Raw genomic sequence first — 16,140 nt, 5'->3', positions numbered from 1 at the left:
GATCAGAATTCCCATGTGTAACGACATAATTTTTAAGAGGAAAGTGTCATGATAAAGAAATCTCATACAGTATATCAAAACTGCCAGCTACAAGCTCAGCATTTCACTTTGTGAAAATGGAAATTTCACTTTGAAGGTCAACCATTTACTGTGCCAGCATACTCTTCCCACAAGCGAAAGATAGTTTTCACATTACCACAGACAAGACGCTGATACACATCTGTGTGAGAAAAGGAGAACAGCACCGTAGTTTCTACGCTTTATGCACCAGCACGTTACATCTATGGTTCTGCACTGTCAATGAAGATAAGAGAAAGCTTAGGTTTCACAAATATGAAGATGGACACATCAATGCACGTAGCACAAAAACAAAAGTGATTAATTTCATCAGACTTTAACTGGTTCTTAAAGGCACTGTCTATACCTAAATAAGTAGAACTAAAAACTGTAGTTTCCATCTGTAAATTGAAATAGACCTCTTGCCTGCGTTTTGATTAACGACGCACAAATAATGAGGCAGTGAAAACTACTCTTCGATGGGCACCAGCAACAGGACACGACTCTGGAAAATTAGTTTTGATTACTTGAGAGCTCAAGAAATGGTGACATTGTACAAAATTAAATTGAAGCTAAATTAGTCAAAATGGCTGTATGTTCATGTTTGGTTAACATGTTGAAAAAAGAAAAACCTGCTGTTGATGTTGTTAAAGTAGTTACAGTTGCTAACAATAATGAAGCAAGGTATTCTAATAAAGCATTTCCTGACCAGAAGTGGCAATTCCTCAGCTATTGGTTGTTACATGTAACAAGAGACAAATATACCTATACAGTGCACATATACAGATAAAGAACAACACCCATATAGCCAAGGATATGATGGTCTTCACATGATGCAGTCCCCTCCATCAGAACAATACCATCTCTTGCAGGCAGGCAGGCTCAACCAGCAACAGCACATGACAGATGCAACATGTGACAAGGACATCAGCACACAGTACTGTCTGTACCAAGCCACTGATCTTGTCTCAGGGGTGGATGGGAGCTCAAAGGCATTCACACTGTCTGCTGGATGTTAATGTAACTCAATGTGGGAAACTGAGCAAACACCCGATAAAGTGAGGGGAGAGGCCTGACCAACAGAACTGTATGCAGTATTCCTGTATGTTCAGCTGAGGAGATCCCCCCTGGTAAGAAGAGCTATTCCATCCACCCATTTTCTTAGTGCTAAAAACAGGCCCAAAACAGGGCCGTGGGTGAGATAGAGCCTATCCCAGCAAGCAACAGGCACAAGGCAGGAAACAAGTTAAACGGGACGCACACAGATACAAACATTCACACACACTCACACCAGGGCTAATTTCCCCAAAACCAATTTACCTACCAGTATGTCTTTGGATTGTGGGAAAAAAAACAGAGCACCCAGAGGAAACCCACATGAACAGGGACAAACATATAAACTCCATGCAGACAGCACCTCAGGAACTGATCTCGGGGCCCTGGCACTGCAAGGCAGCAACGCAGATCGCTGTGCCACTGCGCTACACAAAAAGAGCTATTATGCTGACAATACATTACTCTCTTCCTGTCAGAAATTGTAACACTAATAGATACCTGGCTCTAAATAAAATCTACACTTAGCAAAATAACACAGTTCATGAGGAACTTAATAAAGATAAATGTAGATGCTCAGAATTAATAACTTCTTAAGAGACAATTAACTAGTGTTACGCCAAGCCACCCAGAAGGACAGCAGGGGCAAGTCAGGAGGCGTTACAGACCCAAGAGCAAGGGCATCACTGGCCGGTGCGCTCCAGAATGGACTCCGCTTCACAGGAGCAGGGAGGAGAATGGGGGATCAGGGAAGGGCTGGTCAGCCAGGCAGGATAGATCGCACTGAAGGGGAGCAGGCTGGACACAGGGCTGGAGTGCAGGCAGGAGAGCAGGCTGGACACAGGGGTGGACAAAGGGCTGGAGTGCAGGCAGGGGAGCAGGCTGGACACAGAGCTGGAGTGCAGGCAGGGGAGGACAGGGAGGACCACCAGGACCAGTGGCAGTGTTGAACTCCAGTGCTGCTGGGTCCCTAAAGCATCAACACCACAAAAGGACTGCAGGTCCAACGCAGCAGCAAACCCCACCACCAGCACACACACACCTGCAGGGTCAGGGCTGCCATGCCCACCGCAGGGACAGGGGTGTGCCCCCAGAGGAGTCAGGCGACAGGGAAAACCCAGGCAGGCAGGGAAACGGGATCACTGGCTGGCAGTGATGCGATGCTGGATTGCAAAACAGGAGCTATGCAGAGCTTCAATAACCCACAGCACCCGATGCAGTGCGACTTTTTGTCACAGCCAGCTGCTCTGGGCATCTCGTGTCCTCGGCAATCTGCGCAAAGCAGGCAGGAGGGTGGAGATGTGGTCTGCAGCCACTACAGCTGGGCACGCCCCGCCACTTCACGGCAAGGCCGAAATAACAACAACCCCGCGCAGAGGGCGGCAAAATCCCTAACCCCACAGTCGCCAGAACAAAAAAGATCAGGCAATAAACCTCACCCCCTGCTGAAGAAAACCAAAGCCAACTCATTATGCAGCAGCAGATTCTGCTTAAAACGACCACCAACTCAAAACCCAATCTTATTGCTATCACATGGGAGCGTAGCTCACTCGACTTGAAGACTACTGGATTTTAAAATTAGGTCTGGTTGCTCAGACTCAGAGGTCTTGAATCTAGAATCTCCAAAAGTGAGCTCAGTGCCAGTTTACCTCCATTCATCAGGTCTGAAGTATTTAAGTACAGAGGGATTGTCTTTGGAAAAAAAATACACACCGGCCATAAGCCTCTTTTCCAAGATAATGTGTAAACTAGCTCTTTCTGTAGACTTAGTATGCAAGATCATTATGCAAGCCTTATTTTACAGTGGTTTGTGAGGTGGTTTTTAACTCACTTCTGAGTCTGACTACACTACAGAAATGCTAAACTTAGCACAGCATGCAGAAAAGGCGAACATGATTCTTGTGTAGGTGGTCTGTGACCCACATTTTTTCATGAACAAAGAACATTGCTTTGTGTAAATCAGAGAAGACAATACGCTTCATACTAAAAAGCGTGTCTTTCCAAAATAAAAGTCTTTACGTTTTATCTGAACAGCATTACAGAATGACCTTTGATGCAAAGCTCTGCTGAAACAGCTCTCAACTGGAAGGTCAAGTATTTTTAGCCAGATCTCGCTTCCTCTTTTGGATTTTGTGCTACAGCTGTATGCTGAAAGATAGGTAACACATGCTACAAATGCGATACATTTCAAATAATTTTGAAAGTATTTTTTTTATTTGTATTTGCATCTTACATTAAGTAACACATACAAAGCATGTCCATCTTTCCAGATAAAACACACAATCATGTCACGGCATGCAGGGAGAGGACTGTACAGCAGCCCCATACACAGCCAATGATAAATGATTTCAGAGGGGGAACCTTCAATGTAAGTCCAGAGGACTTTGGAGATCTTCCAGATTGAAAAACTTTTTACTGGTTTTAATATCCATTAAAAACGTATGCTAATATATTAATAGTAAATATTTAAGTCCATGCCATTACATTGAGTTTTTTTCACTAAAATTGTAATAGGAGGACAGCTGTAAACTCGCCTCTTTCCTAAACATCAGGGAGAAGTAGTTCAGGTGGGGAGCTGCGTCAGCATGCATAAGCTGCAAAGGAACAAGTAAGGTTTATTCCATGCTGAAAAGAGATGAGAGAAAACACAACGTTTTGACTCTGGCGCTTCTTCAAGTGTCACACAGGTGTCTTTTCAGCATGGAATAAACCTATTACTTGTTCCTAAACATCAGGTACCCTCACATCTTCCCCCTCTCCTCACCTCACTGAGTGGATGGGCCTTTCCTTACGCCTCAGCCAGGCTGGGTAAACCAACAACAAGGGTCTCATTTCATCACGTCCAGCATTCTGCCTTGATCAGACTGTTCTAGCCCTTAATGCTACATCCAACGTTTCGTTCCTTTGCTTCTTGGTATTGTAACGCATAGCACTACAGTATGTTTTTTTTAATTGATGTCAATTCACTGCGTGCAGTAAGTAATGAACTTTTTGGCTTAAGGTACTGCCTGTCTTGCAAACACAAAATTAATTAAATGGAAATCTGCCTTTAATGGTGTTTGGAAAGCCATTATCACCTGTAATGGCTACATGGACACAGTTTTCACTCTATTCATAACTGCACTACATGTATATATTGCACACACCATGGACACATAGCAGCTCTACTCATATTGAGTTTTATTCAATTTCAAAAATGTAACCTCAGTTTTGTGATTTTTGTGTTTTTGTGAATTTTGTGATTTTTGTGATTCTTGTGATTTTTGTGAGCTCGCAGAAAAAGACATTTCATTACCAGCAACTACCGCTGCACGCCGTATTGTTGTGCATTTGATAAATAAACTTTGACTTTTTGTTTTACTTTTGGAAAGAAATCGCCATTGATTTAATCATTACTACCCACTTGATACTGTTGAGAGGTCTGTGTGTATTTTTTTTTTACAGTGTATGGCGACATGTCTTCATTTTGTCAACCGATGCAGTTCTGCTTAGAGAAGAAAGAGCCAAAATATGAATAGCTCTTCATAAGCAGTTTCCCCACCACTGGTCATGTGAAAAGCTGATGACAGTGAGAAGGGATATCTAACGAAAGAGACGTACGGTGTACATTATTAAAGGTACAGCACCCACATTAACTCTGACAAAACCAGTTCGTGCCTTAAGGGAGTCAAGATCAGAATTCAAGAAACGTAAATATATACAGTAACGAGAGGCTAATACATTTATCCCAGGCTTCTCTCCCCGTCTGTGTGTCTATGTGTCTCACGGAGAGCAAGCTGGGGTATGCGAAAAGACTCATTCCTAATGCAATAAATTGTATAGGGTTAATAAAGTGATGTTATGTTATGATGTTATTTCAAAAGACTGGATTTTGTAGTCCTGTAAATCCTGCACTTGCTGTAGTTCTGCATTTTAGCATAAAATGACTCCTAATTACCGTGTTACCAACACTAAGTAAGTCTGCACGATCTAACATTTTTCTTGGTAATGCAAGCAACGCAAAGACAATTTGACACGCTGCTGTAATTTCGGGTTTTATGCACATGTTCAGGCCCAATATAGAATGTAGAAGGAAATGGATCTCGTTTCAAAAACAGGCAATTGCGTCACTCGGACCAGTAATTTCAAGAATCCCTTTCCTTTCTGAAGAAATTAAAATGCTCTCCGAACGGGTAGCTGGCAAACAATTTTTAGAAGTAGTATCAGATAAAACTATATAATAAAACAGTATGTGTAAAATATGGGAAACGCTGTAAGCACTACCTTTCAATTCAAAAATTGCCACAAATTGTGAGACTAGGTATCAGATGTTACTGTGAACACAATTCAAAAAGTTTTCTTCCACTTCGGAGCTTCGTTTATTTACATGTACCGACATCAATATTATGATGTCAAATACGTCTATAACAAACTTTTATTAAATGTTTTGGTAAAAGACATGGAGTTGTCAACTAATTATTACAACTCCGATACTGGGTAACCCCACACGTCTGACTCCTTATTTTTGTTATTGGATTTACAATACGTCACCAAAGCAATTGCGACTTTAACCATTTAGGATCTGGAAAGCAATAAAGCGCAGATGGATCACGTTAATTATACCTCCCAGCACTGAAAATTCGTATAGGGTTAATCATTAGTGTACAGCTACTGCTTTCTTTACCCGATAAGATTTGCTCTGTCTAAAGCTTGGTGCATGTCATTTAACATTGCAAAATACATAAGATCACTTTATTGGCCATACAGAATTTATTGTATTAGGAATTACAATTGATCGAACATAAAAACGGAGCTTGTAAAGCAGTTTTATTTCTTACTTTAGCTAAACCCACGTTGATTTATTTTTTAAAAAGGCAGCGACTTCACTTTAAGTAGCGTCCGATTAGTGCGCATTAGCCTGGCTTCAGGTCTCTAGGAGGAAAATAACTCGCCTGGAAAGGTACAAGCACGATTTCCAGCACGAATAAAAGTAACGAATTGCTTCACAACCTTACCTTTAACTGCGATTTAGATACTTTCCCGCTTTTGTCCACGTCCAAAGCCGTAAAGGCGTGCCAAATGGACTTTAAAAGCTCTTCCCGAAGTCCCATTTTGAACCGTTTTACCCAGCTGTCTCAAAACACTCTCAGTTCTGTGCGCCCGTAACAAAGTTTCTGTTATCTCTGCGGAGGTGCTGTACAATGGGAGCCGGTCACATGACCGACACTCCGCCGGCTCTGAGTGAAATCACTGAGCCATTAGCGCAAGCACCTCAGCGCCGCGTAGGGACTGGAGATTATTAAACATTTTCACCATTAAAGAGCTTTTTTTTAATGTCAATAATAGTCTGATGGCTCGCTCCTGGTGACAGTCACTGTGGTATGTGTGGATCGATATCAAAAGTCGATTCAAAGGAAACTAACCGTGAAATCAGGTGTTTAGATGGATAAAATTATAATTTTCTTCGTACGCTCACGACAAATGCGATCACTTCCTTTTGTGTTTAAAATGTTTAAATGAAATCGGCATCCCCTGATCGCAATTATAATTTTTCCAATTCAGGTGTGCAAAGAGTCTTAATTCACATTGAGTTTATATATATCATAATCATATGAACCCTTACGTCTTTCGAGACCCCAGATATCACTGGATTTTGGACTAAAAGGTTATCCCGCCCTTTCAGTAAGCGAGCAGGTGTGATGTGAGCAAACGGCACAAGGCTTGCTTACTAATACTTCATTTTTACCCGCATAGAGCCTGGAGTCACTCATGCATGTCATGTGAGAACAGATTTCTGTAAGTTTTTAATGTTTTCACTATTTTCCCAAATAAAATACATAAAATTGCAAATTTGGAGAAGTTTTTTTTTCCCCAGAAGTTATTAGTAATATTATAATTTTAAATACTTAATATAATATCAATTATATTAAGTCAGAAAGACTACAGAAACCAAAATTATCCTGCAGCTAAGATCACACCTTCCCCCTTCTCTTAACGACAGACTACTTTTCTTCTAAATTGACTCCATTCATTGGAAGTTTCATTTCGCACCTCTCTACACCCATTCTGACTTCACACCTCTTGATTGGCCTCTTTCTGTCCCCTGCTCCCGCCTCTCTCCCAGCCTGTGTTCTCCCGCTACATCACCTTTGCTGACTGCCTTGTCTCTCTCACACCTGAAGAAGGCCCCACAGCCGAAACGTTGTTTTCTTTCTTCTTTTTTTCCCCAGCATGAAATAAACCTATTACTTGTTCCTTTGCAGACTACGCATGCTGACGCAGCTCCCCACCTGAACTAATATCAATATTATAAGCATGTAGTACCAGCACATTCATCAAGCAAAACAAGAAAATAGCATAAGAAAGGTCATAAATGAGAAAATGCCGTAGATTTCATTTGGCAGCTCATCGTAGCCTGTAAATACAAGGACCTCTCTCAGATATTTCTTCCAAGATCTCAGGAAACGTGAACAACAGTTCCAATTTCATTCCTTAATGTTAGATACCCTCAACACGCTCCTGGGATGTCTCCTACTCATGTTAAATCCCATCATCATCTCTTTATCGGCCATAATATTTCTAGCATTAGGAATTCGTCTTTTTCCGCATATCCCGGTTTCCTCTCCATGAGACACAGACAGGGAGAGAAGCTTGGGGTCAGAGCACAGGGTCAGACATTTATATGTTGCCCCTGGAGCAGTTGGGGTTAAGGGCCTTGCTCAGGAGCCCAACGGAGTGGGATTCCTCTGCCGGCTGCAGGATTTGAACCAGCAAAGTTTCAGGCATAGGTGCAGATCCTTAGCCAGAGCCATTGGATTTGAGCACATATAGACTCTCAAATCCATCCCTTCATTTCCTAACCAATACATGGTATCGGGGCAGCCAGAGCCTATCCCAGCGAGCAAAAAATGCAAGTCAAAGACACCATGGATGGGACGCCAGTCCATCACACAGCCACACGCTAAGGCAACCACAGGGACTGATGATGGTACCTAAATCCACTGCCCAACATCCTCATGAGTAATTTTACAGAGATGAACAGAGCACAAAGATGTGGAACTGAAAAAGAAACATGCACCTGCAACTCAACTCAAGATCTTCAACAGTTATTCAAGGTTAAATGGTACTGCTTAGTTGGAACAATCAGGCAAGAATACTGGAAAAAAAAACACAAAAAGTGAAAAGATGTGGAACATCACAGCTGTGTGGTAGTTTAACTTGGCAATCCGGCTACGCATCTGGTATTCACAGTAGAACCTAGTGTTTTGTACAACATTTCTTTTTGCGTATGTGAAAACATCCAAAATTAAACATGCAAGTTAACTAAAACATACAATAGAGATCACAATTCCCTGGCTACCATCCCTCAACTTGAACAGCATTTGGAGTGTATAGCAACAGAAGGTAAAGACTGGCTGGTTTCCAGAAAGAAAACTATCAAGACGTTCTTAAACAGCATATTCTCTTTGGAAGATTAAAATATTTTGACAGTTTTAACTATTGACAACAGCAATTTTGAATACAATCTGCCATCTTCTGGTTCCATCTGAAACTACAAGCTTACACAGTGCACAACAGGTATTTCATCAGTCAAAATAACATCAGCTACTTCAGAAGTGGAGATCGAAACCTACACCAATCTCTGAATTGAGAAGCCATTCCATCAATTTGCTACTCATTCACTGAACTATTGGAATAGCACCCTCGATTTAAAACATTCAGCAATTAACATACTGCTGCTCTATCAAGGCATCTTTGGAACAGAGGGTAGTAGATTCAGCTCACATCCGGGGTTTCACAGGAAAAGGAGGGGAGAGAAGACCTCAGGACCACAGCTTTGCAAATCTTTATATTTACTGGATTTAGGACAGTTTGTACAAAGCTGAAAAAACTATCATACACTAGTTTAGACAGTATGATACACTGAGAAAGTATGAAACTACAGAGTATACTGCAACAAAGACAAAAATAAAATCTTGTAAAAACAGCTAAAAGACAGTTGCATTATTCACATACTTAAGAAAGCCTAATAACCTGGAAGTGATTGTTTTTAATGCTACAGTTACAAACAAAACACTAATAGCAGCAGGTTTCATATGGCAAGGTCACCAAGAAAATAAATTCCAAGGCTTCATCATTGCCTACAAAGTGCTCAATTCGATATTTTTCATAAAAACTGGTTTATCAAATATATTACCCGAGATCAGGTATTTTCACAGGCTGTAAAAGGTGCAAATATCTACTGTTAACTTTTAATTCCCTCACAATGAGAACAAAAAGCTTCTAGTACATTATTTTGATAGTGAAGGTTTGAAGAGCACCCACATATGCTGGGGATGTTACATCCCTAAACTCTCAAGGACAGCAATGACCGAGTGTTGAGTTTTAGTTCTAGATTCACTTAACTGCAGTTTACACGTACCCAATAGTAAGCACTACCAAAGAAAGTACAGCAGTTTTATCAAACGTACTCTGCCTTCATCCTAAGGCATTGCAGACCTTGGTCCAACACAAACTTTCCCTTTGCGGGGATTTCAGTCCACTTCAATAAATCGTAAGGCTAACCGAACGATTCATTTTCTTTCCAATTAGCCTTGAGGTCCTGTTACTAGTTGTCTGTGCTGTCGACCTGGTCATCATTCTGTCTGTGAACAACACCCGCTCTTCTGCTGCAGCTTTAGCCATCTGTGCCTTCTTCAGCTCTCTGCAAATCAGAACAAGCACACGGTACCGGTCACCACGAATCTGAGCCTTTGGAAATAAGCATTCTGTTAAATTGGAGCAACATCTTCAGTGCTGGTCTCCATCAAAAGTAAAGCCTGCATATCATGTTTTGAGGAGGTGTGAGTAAAGCTTTAAAGAACGGGGACTGAATGCCCGATCACATGCTTCCGTCTCTGCTAGTTCCTGCCACCCGTTGCTTATAAAAAGACATGGGCAGACTGTCAACGAACAGCACTAGACTGTTATTCACCTGTTTACCCCAAATCAAGAAATCTGTGTTCTACAGAGAATGCGCATTCAAATTGCTCCAAACAAGTACAGACTTGTGGATATTTAAATTAGAAAAGTAATTTTAATATAAATTAAACTACTTTTAAACATTAGTGATCAGTTAGCAATCTACAGCTCCATATGGACGGATATGCTTTCATAGCACTGACTAAGCGATACATCATCTTTGGAGCACAGAGTAAAAAACAGTGCCCCCACCCTTAAGCATATTTCTGTAGAACACACATATCAAATTACTTTTAAAAGATACATTCTGCCATTAACATCAAATTAAGTGTAAACTAATTAAAATATAGAATTATGTATAATATGGAATCACACTTCTAAATTCTTCATTTCAAAACATGTTTAACATTTCCAATTACTTACTTCTGCAAAAGTGCATTTTTGAACTTTTCAGCATTGAGTTCAACTCGGAGCTGGTCTGCACTCATTCGAGCAGCAGTGAGCAGCACTGGGTGTTTGATCAGGGCTGAAGCAGAGGGTCTCCGCTCTGGATCCGGGTGGATCATCAACTGCAAGTACAAAAACAAGGAAATCACAGAATCCATTCATTGTACTGCAAGTGCTACCTACATGTGTTGCAGAAACACAAACATAAGCAGTTCAAAAACTAAAACAGTACAAAGTCTCACTGCAAAGAACTTAAAGCATATTGCTAAACCCAGAGTTTCCCAAAATCATTCGCTCTGGACAGGTGTGATCTAGCTTAGAAGAAAAATGGCACTTTCATACCTTTAATAACTCCAGGAATTCCAAAGACAGAACTTGTGGCATCCTCGGGAGTTTTCCTTGCCGTATTTCATGCCACTTGTCACCATTAGAAGGCATTGGTTCAGCTCCTGCAGCACTTATTACAGTCAATGCCAGGGCAAAAATATCAGCTTTTGTTAAGTTTCGATAGTCCTGAAAAAAAGAACAAGAAAGTTCCTATAACATGATAAAAACACTTTGAGCTGCAGTTTTCAAAAAGTAAATTAGTGCTGGTAAAATTTAGCTTATGCTTTAATCTTGCATGCAAAATAATGTTCTTTTGATTTTTTCAAAATTCATTAATGCCATAAATCAAATAATTGTAGAATAAACATGCAATACTTGGATGAACTTGCAATATTGGAATGAAACATAGGCTTGTTACAGTTTTGCAAGTGTTGTAACAGAACCATGCATGGTCTCCTATCCATGGCCATGAGAAATTCCAGGTGTCAAACCTGTGAAGTTTTCTGCTGAGGTCTCTTATGCAAACCAATACGTACATGACTCAGCTTAAAGAGACGGTTCTGTTTAAACATAGGCATTCCTTAGCTGCCTGCAACCAAGATACTCCAAGTAGGGTCTTAAGCAATAAACTGAATTCCCAAAGGAAAGACATGCAAATTAAAAAAAAACTACAACAATCCTATTGTAAAAACAGTTTCAACTCACACCAATCTGCATATTGTTAAAAAACAATGTTGCATATAACCTAAGTCTAGACTGCAGTGTGAAAAAAACTGAAACCAATGTGCCCCTTTCAGAGAACGTGTAGTCAATATCTGTATTTCATTGGGATGAAGGTCATACAGCTAAGTATGACCCAAAGCCTAGCGGTTCACAAAATGAAATCGGATCCATGTCACTGGCTGTCCAGGGCTGGGGGAGGCCCAGAGGTAGAGCAGATCACAACCCCTTCAGTACAGGGATCAGGTTAACTGGGAAGACTTCAGACTTATCATTGGTCACGGCAGCATGGTAAAGTATATCACTCCCCTTCCCTAAGGCTGATGCATGTTTGTAGCAGTGAGTTGATCTGAACCACACTTTATTTAAACATCTACAAATGGTCACCTCTTGTAGAACTTCATTCGCCAAAAATCGGCTGTCTCCCTCCTCAACCTGTGGATTGCTTATCCGTGTCACATGGCCAAGATCTCCTGGAGGAGGGGATAAAAAAAAGATTAGTATTACTCTGGTGGTGTTAAGCTGACAAGCACTAGGACTACATGAACATGTCAGATCTGACAGTTCACATGGTTTAATATCTCAGAGTATATAATATCACTGACAATGCCCGACGCATCAACTGTGAATTAACCAGTAGTAAGGTAAATGTCAGGAAAAACCTTCACAAAAAATAAAGTGCTTACCTATTTTGTACACAACACTTGTGGATAAACCATCATCATCATCACAGTCATCCACACATGGTACAGTCTTCCTCGATATGAAGATGTTACCTGGCAAAGTCACAGAAGTAAATGATGAATTTGTTATGCAATAAACCAACATAAAAAGATGTGGAAGAATTGGCAGGGAAATTAGCAATTCTAACGGGACACTTACTAGGTTTAATATCCATGTGTACCAGCGATGTCGAGTGAATATATTTCAATCCCCGGGCCACTTGCAGAAGTAAATCCTTCAACTCCATTTCAGTAAAATAGCGCATACTTCTGTAGTTCTCCGTGAGGACATCAGACAGGCTACCACCATTGCAGTATTCATTCTGGATTAGCATGTGGTCATCTTCTGCCCAGGCAGAGTAGTACCTGACTACGTGGGGATGCTGTCCCAGCACTGCATGAGCATAGACTTCCCGGAGAGCATTCTGCCTGGAAACAGAACCCAAAGCTTTCTCACACTGCAATCAGAGATCTCTTCGCATTTTCAAAACACTAACAAAAAAAACAACATTTGCACTTACTCGTCTACAGAACCGGCCAGTGGCTTCTTGGAGCGTTTTATGGCATAGATACAGCCGTCCAGTCTTTTCACGCACTTGAACACTGAACCAAACTCTCCAGACCCAATCTTCTCCAGCTCATGGAACTCTGTTGCATATCTGGACTTCATGTTACTTTCAGTTATAGTAATCCTCTGTTAAAACAAAAACGTTTAAGTGCCACATTCTTTTATCCCAAAGGCTAATCTGGATACTCGGTTGCTCAGGTGTACCTACCTTAGACGGGGGAAAGAGTTCATCTTCAAATTCTCCATCGCTAGCTTCCATATCCTCCCCGCAGGAACTAAACAAGAAAAAAACTCGCAGGGTTAGTGAGAGCAGACACCACTAGAGGGCAGCACTTCCGCCCTGGAGAGCACGTGGTGACTCAGGCGACACGTGCTCCAGTCGTGTATTTGCCAACCGATTATAACGAAGCCCGGTACACAAAACTAACCCGTGCGTCATGTTCCGCACACCCCTTCAAATGGGAGACACGGTGACTGTAAAATAAATTATTTTCTTCCAAGTTGCAATGCACACTGCAACTACCAGTTAACTTTTAGAGCCAAGTTTCCAAGTCAAAGGCCATCGATTTCAGAATGGGCTGATGTCCTGAGGAGGAGAGCTGACCGAGTAGCTAGTGAAGCTCTGTCTTACTCGTTCCAGTGGGTCCGCTTCCTGCTGTTCTTCTGCAGGGCGGCGGACTGGATGAGCAGGGAGTCCGGCGTGAAGGGGTTGATGTTGATGTGCGGCGGCTGCTGGCTCCGGCCCCCGGAGGCGCTCTTGCCGGAGGGCTCCGCGGTCCTGAAGAGAGCCCCTCTGCGGCGCACGGACGCCGAGCCCAGGGCGCTGGCTTTGGACAGCAGGCTCTGCGAGTACAGGATCAATACAGCCAGCACATGAAACGGACCATCCCGGGGACTCGTTTCAAGGACGCCCCCAAAACACTGCCCCCCGTTCAATCCTACAGACCCATCCCGTTTCTGCCCTTAAGACATGAGCTAGCTTATTAGCAGCAACCATCAAATTCCAACAGCAGTAGGTGAAAGGGGCGATTTAATAAGTCTGCAGACAGCTGTGTATTTACACTTGCCGAGACATGCCTGGGAATCATGAATCACGCGATCGAGACCAACTTCAGCCTTAAACCGCAGATATTTACGGAGCTTTTATAACTCGCTTAAATAGGTCACCTGGACAAAAAAAAAAGTGCAACAAAGCGAGCCTTTCACAAATGTCTGCTAAAGCTTGAATCGCGCTGGGATTCCTGAACTAACTGATGAGACCCGTGTTTGGTGCTGGTGTTAAAAACCGTCTAGCAAAAAATAAAAAGAGAGAGAAGACTTTACTGAAGTAATTTCTCCCCGATGTGCCGCAGCTAGATTTTGCAGCCCGGGTCCGACACATGAAGCTCTCTAGTTATTACCCAAGTGAACAAGTCTGACTTTTAAAAAAAAAAGGAGACTGAGATGTCAAAAAAAGAAAGTGTCCGAGCGCGGAGCTGTGTTATCTGGGAAGTCACCTCCCTGTGCAGGCTGCGGGGGTTTCTTCCCGATCACGGGCCAGCGACAAGCCGGCCGCTCGGCCCCTCAAACGCTCCGGCAGCTCAAATCAAAACAACCGGAGCCTCCGGCCCGGCCGCTCCGCCCGAGAGCGCTCACCTTGGGGGTGTGCGGCGTGTCGAAGAGCCGCAGCTTCCTGAAGGTTTTGTGGGGAGGCGTGTCGGGACAGTCCGGGACGGGAGAGCTGGAGCCCTCTCGCTCCTCCCGGCCGTAGGCGCCCCCCGGAGAAGACCCCCGGCAGGCCGAAGAGCTCTTCCTGGGAGACGGGGACTCCATCAGGAAGGAGCCCGGGGACTTCACGGGGGACGGCGATCCCAGCCCCTCCTCGTCCCAGAAATCCTCCTCCTCCTCCTCCCCGTGGAGGCGCCTGGGGCTGTCCCCCGGCTCCTCGCTCCTCTTCTTCGCCGCTCTCTGCCGGGGCTGCACCGGCGAGTCCAGCTCCTGGAAAGCCGAGTCCGCCCCCGTGCTGTTGCCGTCCTCCTCCACGGGGTCGTCTTCCCCGTCGCTGGGCGAAAACTGCAGCTTCTGCCGGATGGGCCCCATCTTCGGAGAGGCAGCGCGCAAGCTCATCTCCCCTGCACCGCAAAAGGCCCGGTGGGTCTCAACCAGGCACACAAGTTAAGACAAACACACAGCTGGCCGCCGACCCGAGCCTGAATGCATATGGTGGCTCACAAGACCACCGGGCCCGAGGAGCCCCTCCCCGGGCGATCAGAGTCCGCGGCGCGGCTGAAAGGGGGGTCTCAGCGGCGGCGCCGGGTCACCGAGCTTCCCCACACAACCGGAGCCCTGTCACCCTGAGGCACCCAGCGGACTCGGACGCGTCAGCGCGGCGCTGGCCCAGTCCCTCTTCCTCTGGGTCTCCCACCGGCGGGCCCGCAGGCGGAGCTTCGCTTCCCTGCCTGGGCCGGACACGGCTAGTGGAAAATGGCTGCACGCACGGCTCTCACTCCTGCTCGCTGCGCTACACCAGGCTGTTCGAAGAAGCCTCCTCTTTTCCCTTTCGTTCTCCTCTGGAAGATAGTAAGCTAGTCAGCTTTCCGGAGAACAGTCACTTGTCAAACAAAACCCCCCAAAAAAGTTGTTTTTTTTTGCCGCTCCCCCGACATGCGTTTGTTTACTGAATTAATTCGAATCACTCCTCTCCGCAGCCCACTACGCGGCTTCCCGCGACCGTTGGTCAAATGACTCCCGTCCCAGCCAATCAGCGCCCGAGCTGCAAGTTTGAAATCTGGGCGGTACAGCGCTTGGACACGGGCAGTTACGTCACCGACCCAGGGGCTGGACACCACACGTCATTTTGGCGCGAACATTTCGCGATCCTGTTGGTGTGGGGGGTGGGGTGGGGAGGGGGTTATTCTTGTAGTTTTGCGCAGGGTGGTTTTATTGAAGGCTGCCTTTCCGATTGTAATAAGGATGTCCGAGTCAACGAGCCGTTGTTTCGGTTACAAGAACTGCTCTAAAATAAATTATTGAATTTATGATGTATCTGGATAGTGTCTTTTAGAGCGCCATTGAAGGCTCGTTACATCAGTCCCTTTAGGAAGTGTTATTAAGGAAATCTTTGTAACAGATTATTTAGTTGTTGCTGGACTGGAGCAAGTTTTAAATCGCTGTAGGATGTTTATTATTGATCTAAAGTTCTTGCTCTTGATAGAATCTCTACAGTCAATAAGAATGATAATTAGGAGTAATGTCCTTGAGGAAACTAATCTTGTCTCGGTGTGTAGGGACGATGAGTTTTCAAAACCTTTTCGTATGTTTTATGAG

The 16,140-nt window shown here is 43.8% G+C and overlaps 2 protein-coding genes across 2 annotated transcripts in view; both read right to left on the bottom strand.

Moving 5' to 3' along the window:
* The window catches only part of swap70b (switching B cell complex subunit SWAP70b), a 34,363-nt gene extending 28,023 nt beyond the window's left edge, over positions 1 to 6,340 (bottom strand). Inside the window, exon 1 of the mRNA XM_088934912.1 lies at positions 6,105 to 6,340. Within this exon, the coding sequence (XP_088791038.1) occupies positions 6,105 to 6,200 (96 nt within the window). The 5' untranslated portion in view covers positions 6,201 to 6,340. The remainder of the gene's footprint in view (positions 1 to 6,104) is intronic.
* Positions 6,341 to 8,925: 2,585 nt separating this feature from the next.
* Positions 8,926 to 15,563, bottom strand: wee1 (WEE1 G2 checkpoint kinase). Its single transcript, XM_088934799.1, has 10 exons — positions 14,470 to 15,563; positions 13,466 to 13,677; positions 13,043 to 13,109; positions 12,788 to 12,960; positions 12,427 to 12,695; positions 12,231 to 12,320; positions 11,932 to 12,017; positions 10,840 to 11,010; positions 10,474 to 10,619; positions 8,926 to 9,793 (listed from the first exon to the last, which is right to left on the bottom strand). The coding sequence occupies exons 1-10, from the start codon at positions 14,938 to 14,940 to the stop codon at positions 9,634 to 9,636; spliced, it is 1,845 nt and encodes a 614-aa protein (XP_088790925.1). The 5' UTR covers positions 14,941 to 15,563; the 3' UTR covers positions 8,926 to 9,633.
* Positions 15,564 to 16,140: the final 577 nt, after the last annotated feature.

The sequence above is a fragment of the Atractosteus spatula genome, chromosome 16, assembly GCF_055471065.1.
Source record: "Atractosteus spatula isolate fAtrSpa1 chromosome 16, fAtrSpa1.hap1, whole genome shotgun sequence".
NCBI lineage: Eukaryota > Metazoa > Chordata > Actinopteri > Semionotiformes > Lepisosteidae > Atractosteus > Atractosteus spatula.
The sequence above is the reverse complement of the archived record's forward strand: the minus strand, read 5'-3'. Positions and strand labels throughout refer to the sequence as shown.

What these genes read in the sequence shown, in the direction of transcription:
- wee1 (XM_088934799.1), bottom strand. Translation starts at nt 14,940, where the DNA reads ATGAGCTTGCGCGCTGCCTCTCCGAAGATGGGGCCCATCCGGCAGAAG. An exon ending in ACACGCCGCACACCCCCAAG is followed by an intron (nt 13,678 to 14,469) that starts GTGAGCGCTCTC and finishes CTGTACTCGCAG; the next exon opens with AGCCTGCTGTCCAAAGCCAG. An exon ending in ACACATGGATATTAAACCTA is followed by an intron (nt 12,321 to 12,426) that starts GTAAGTGTCCCG and finishes TGACTTTGCCAG; the next exon opens with GTAACATCTTCATATCGAGG.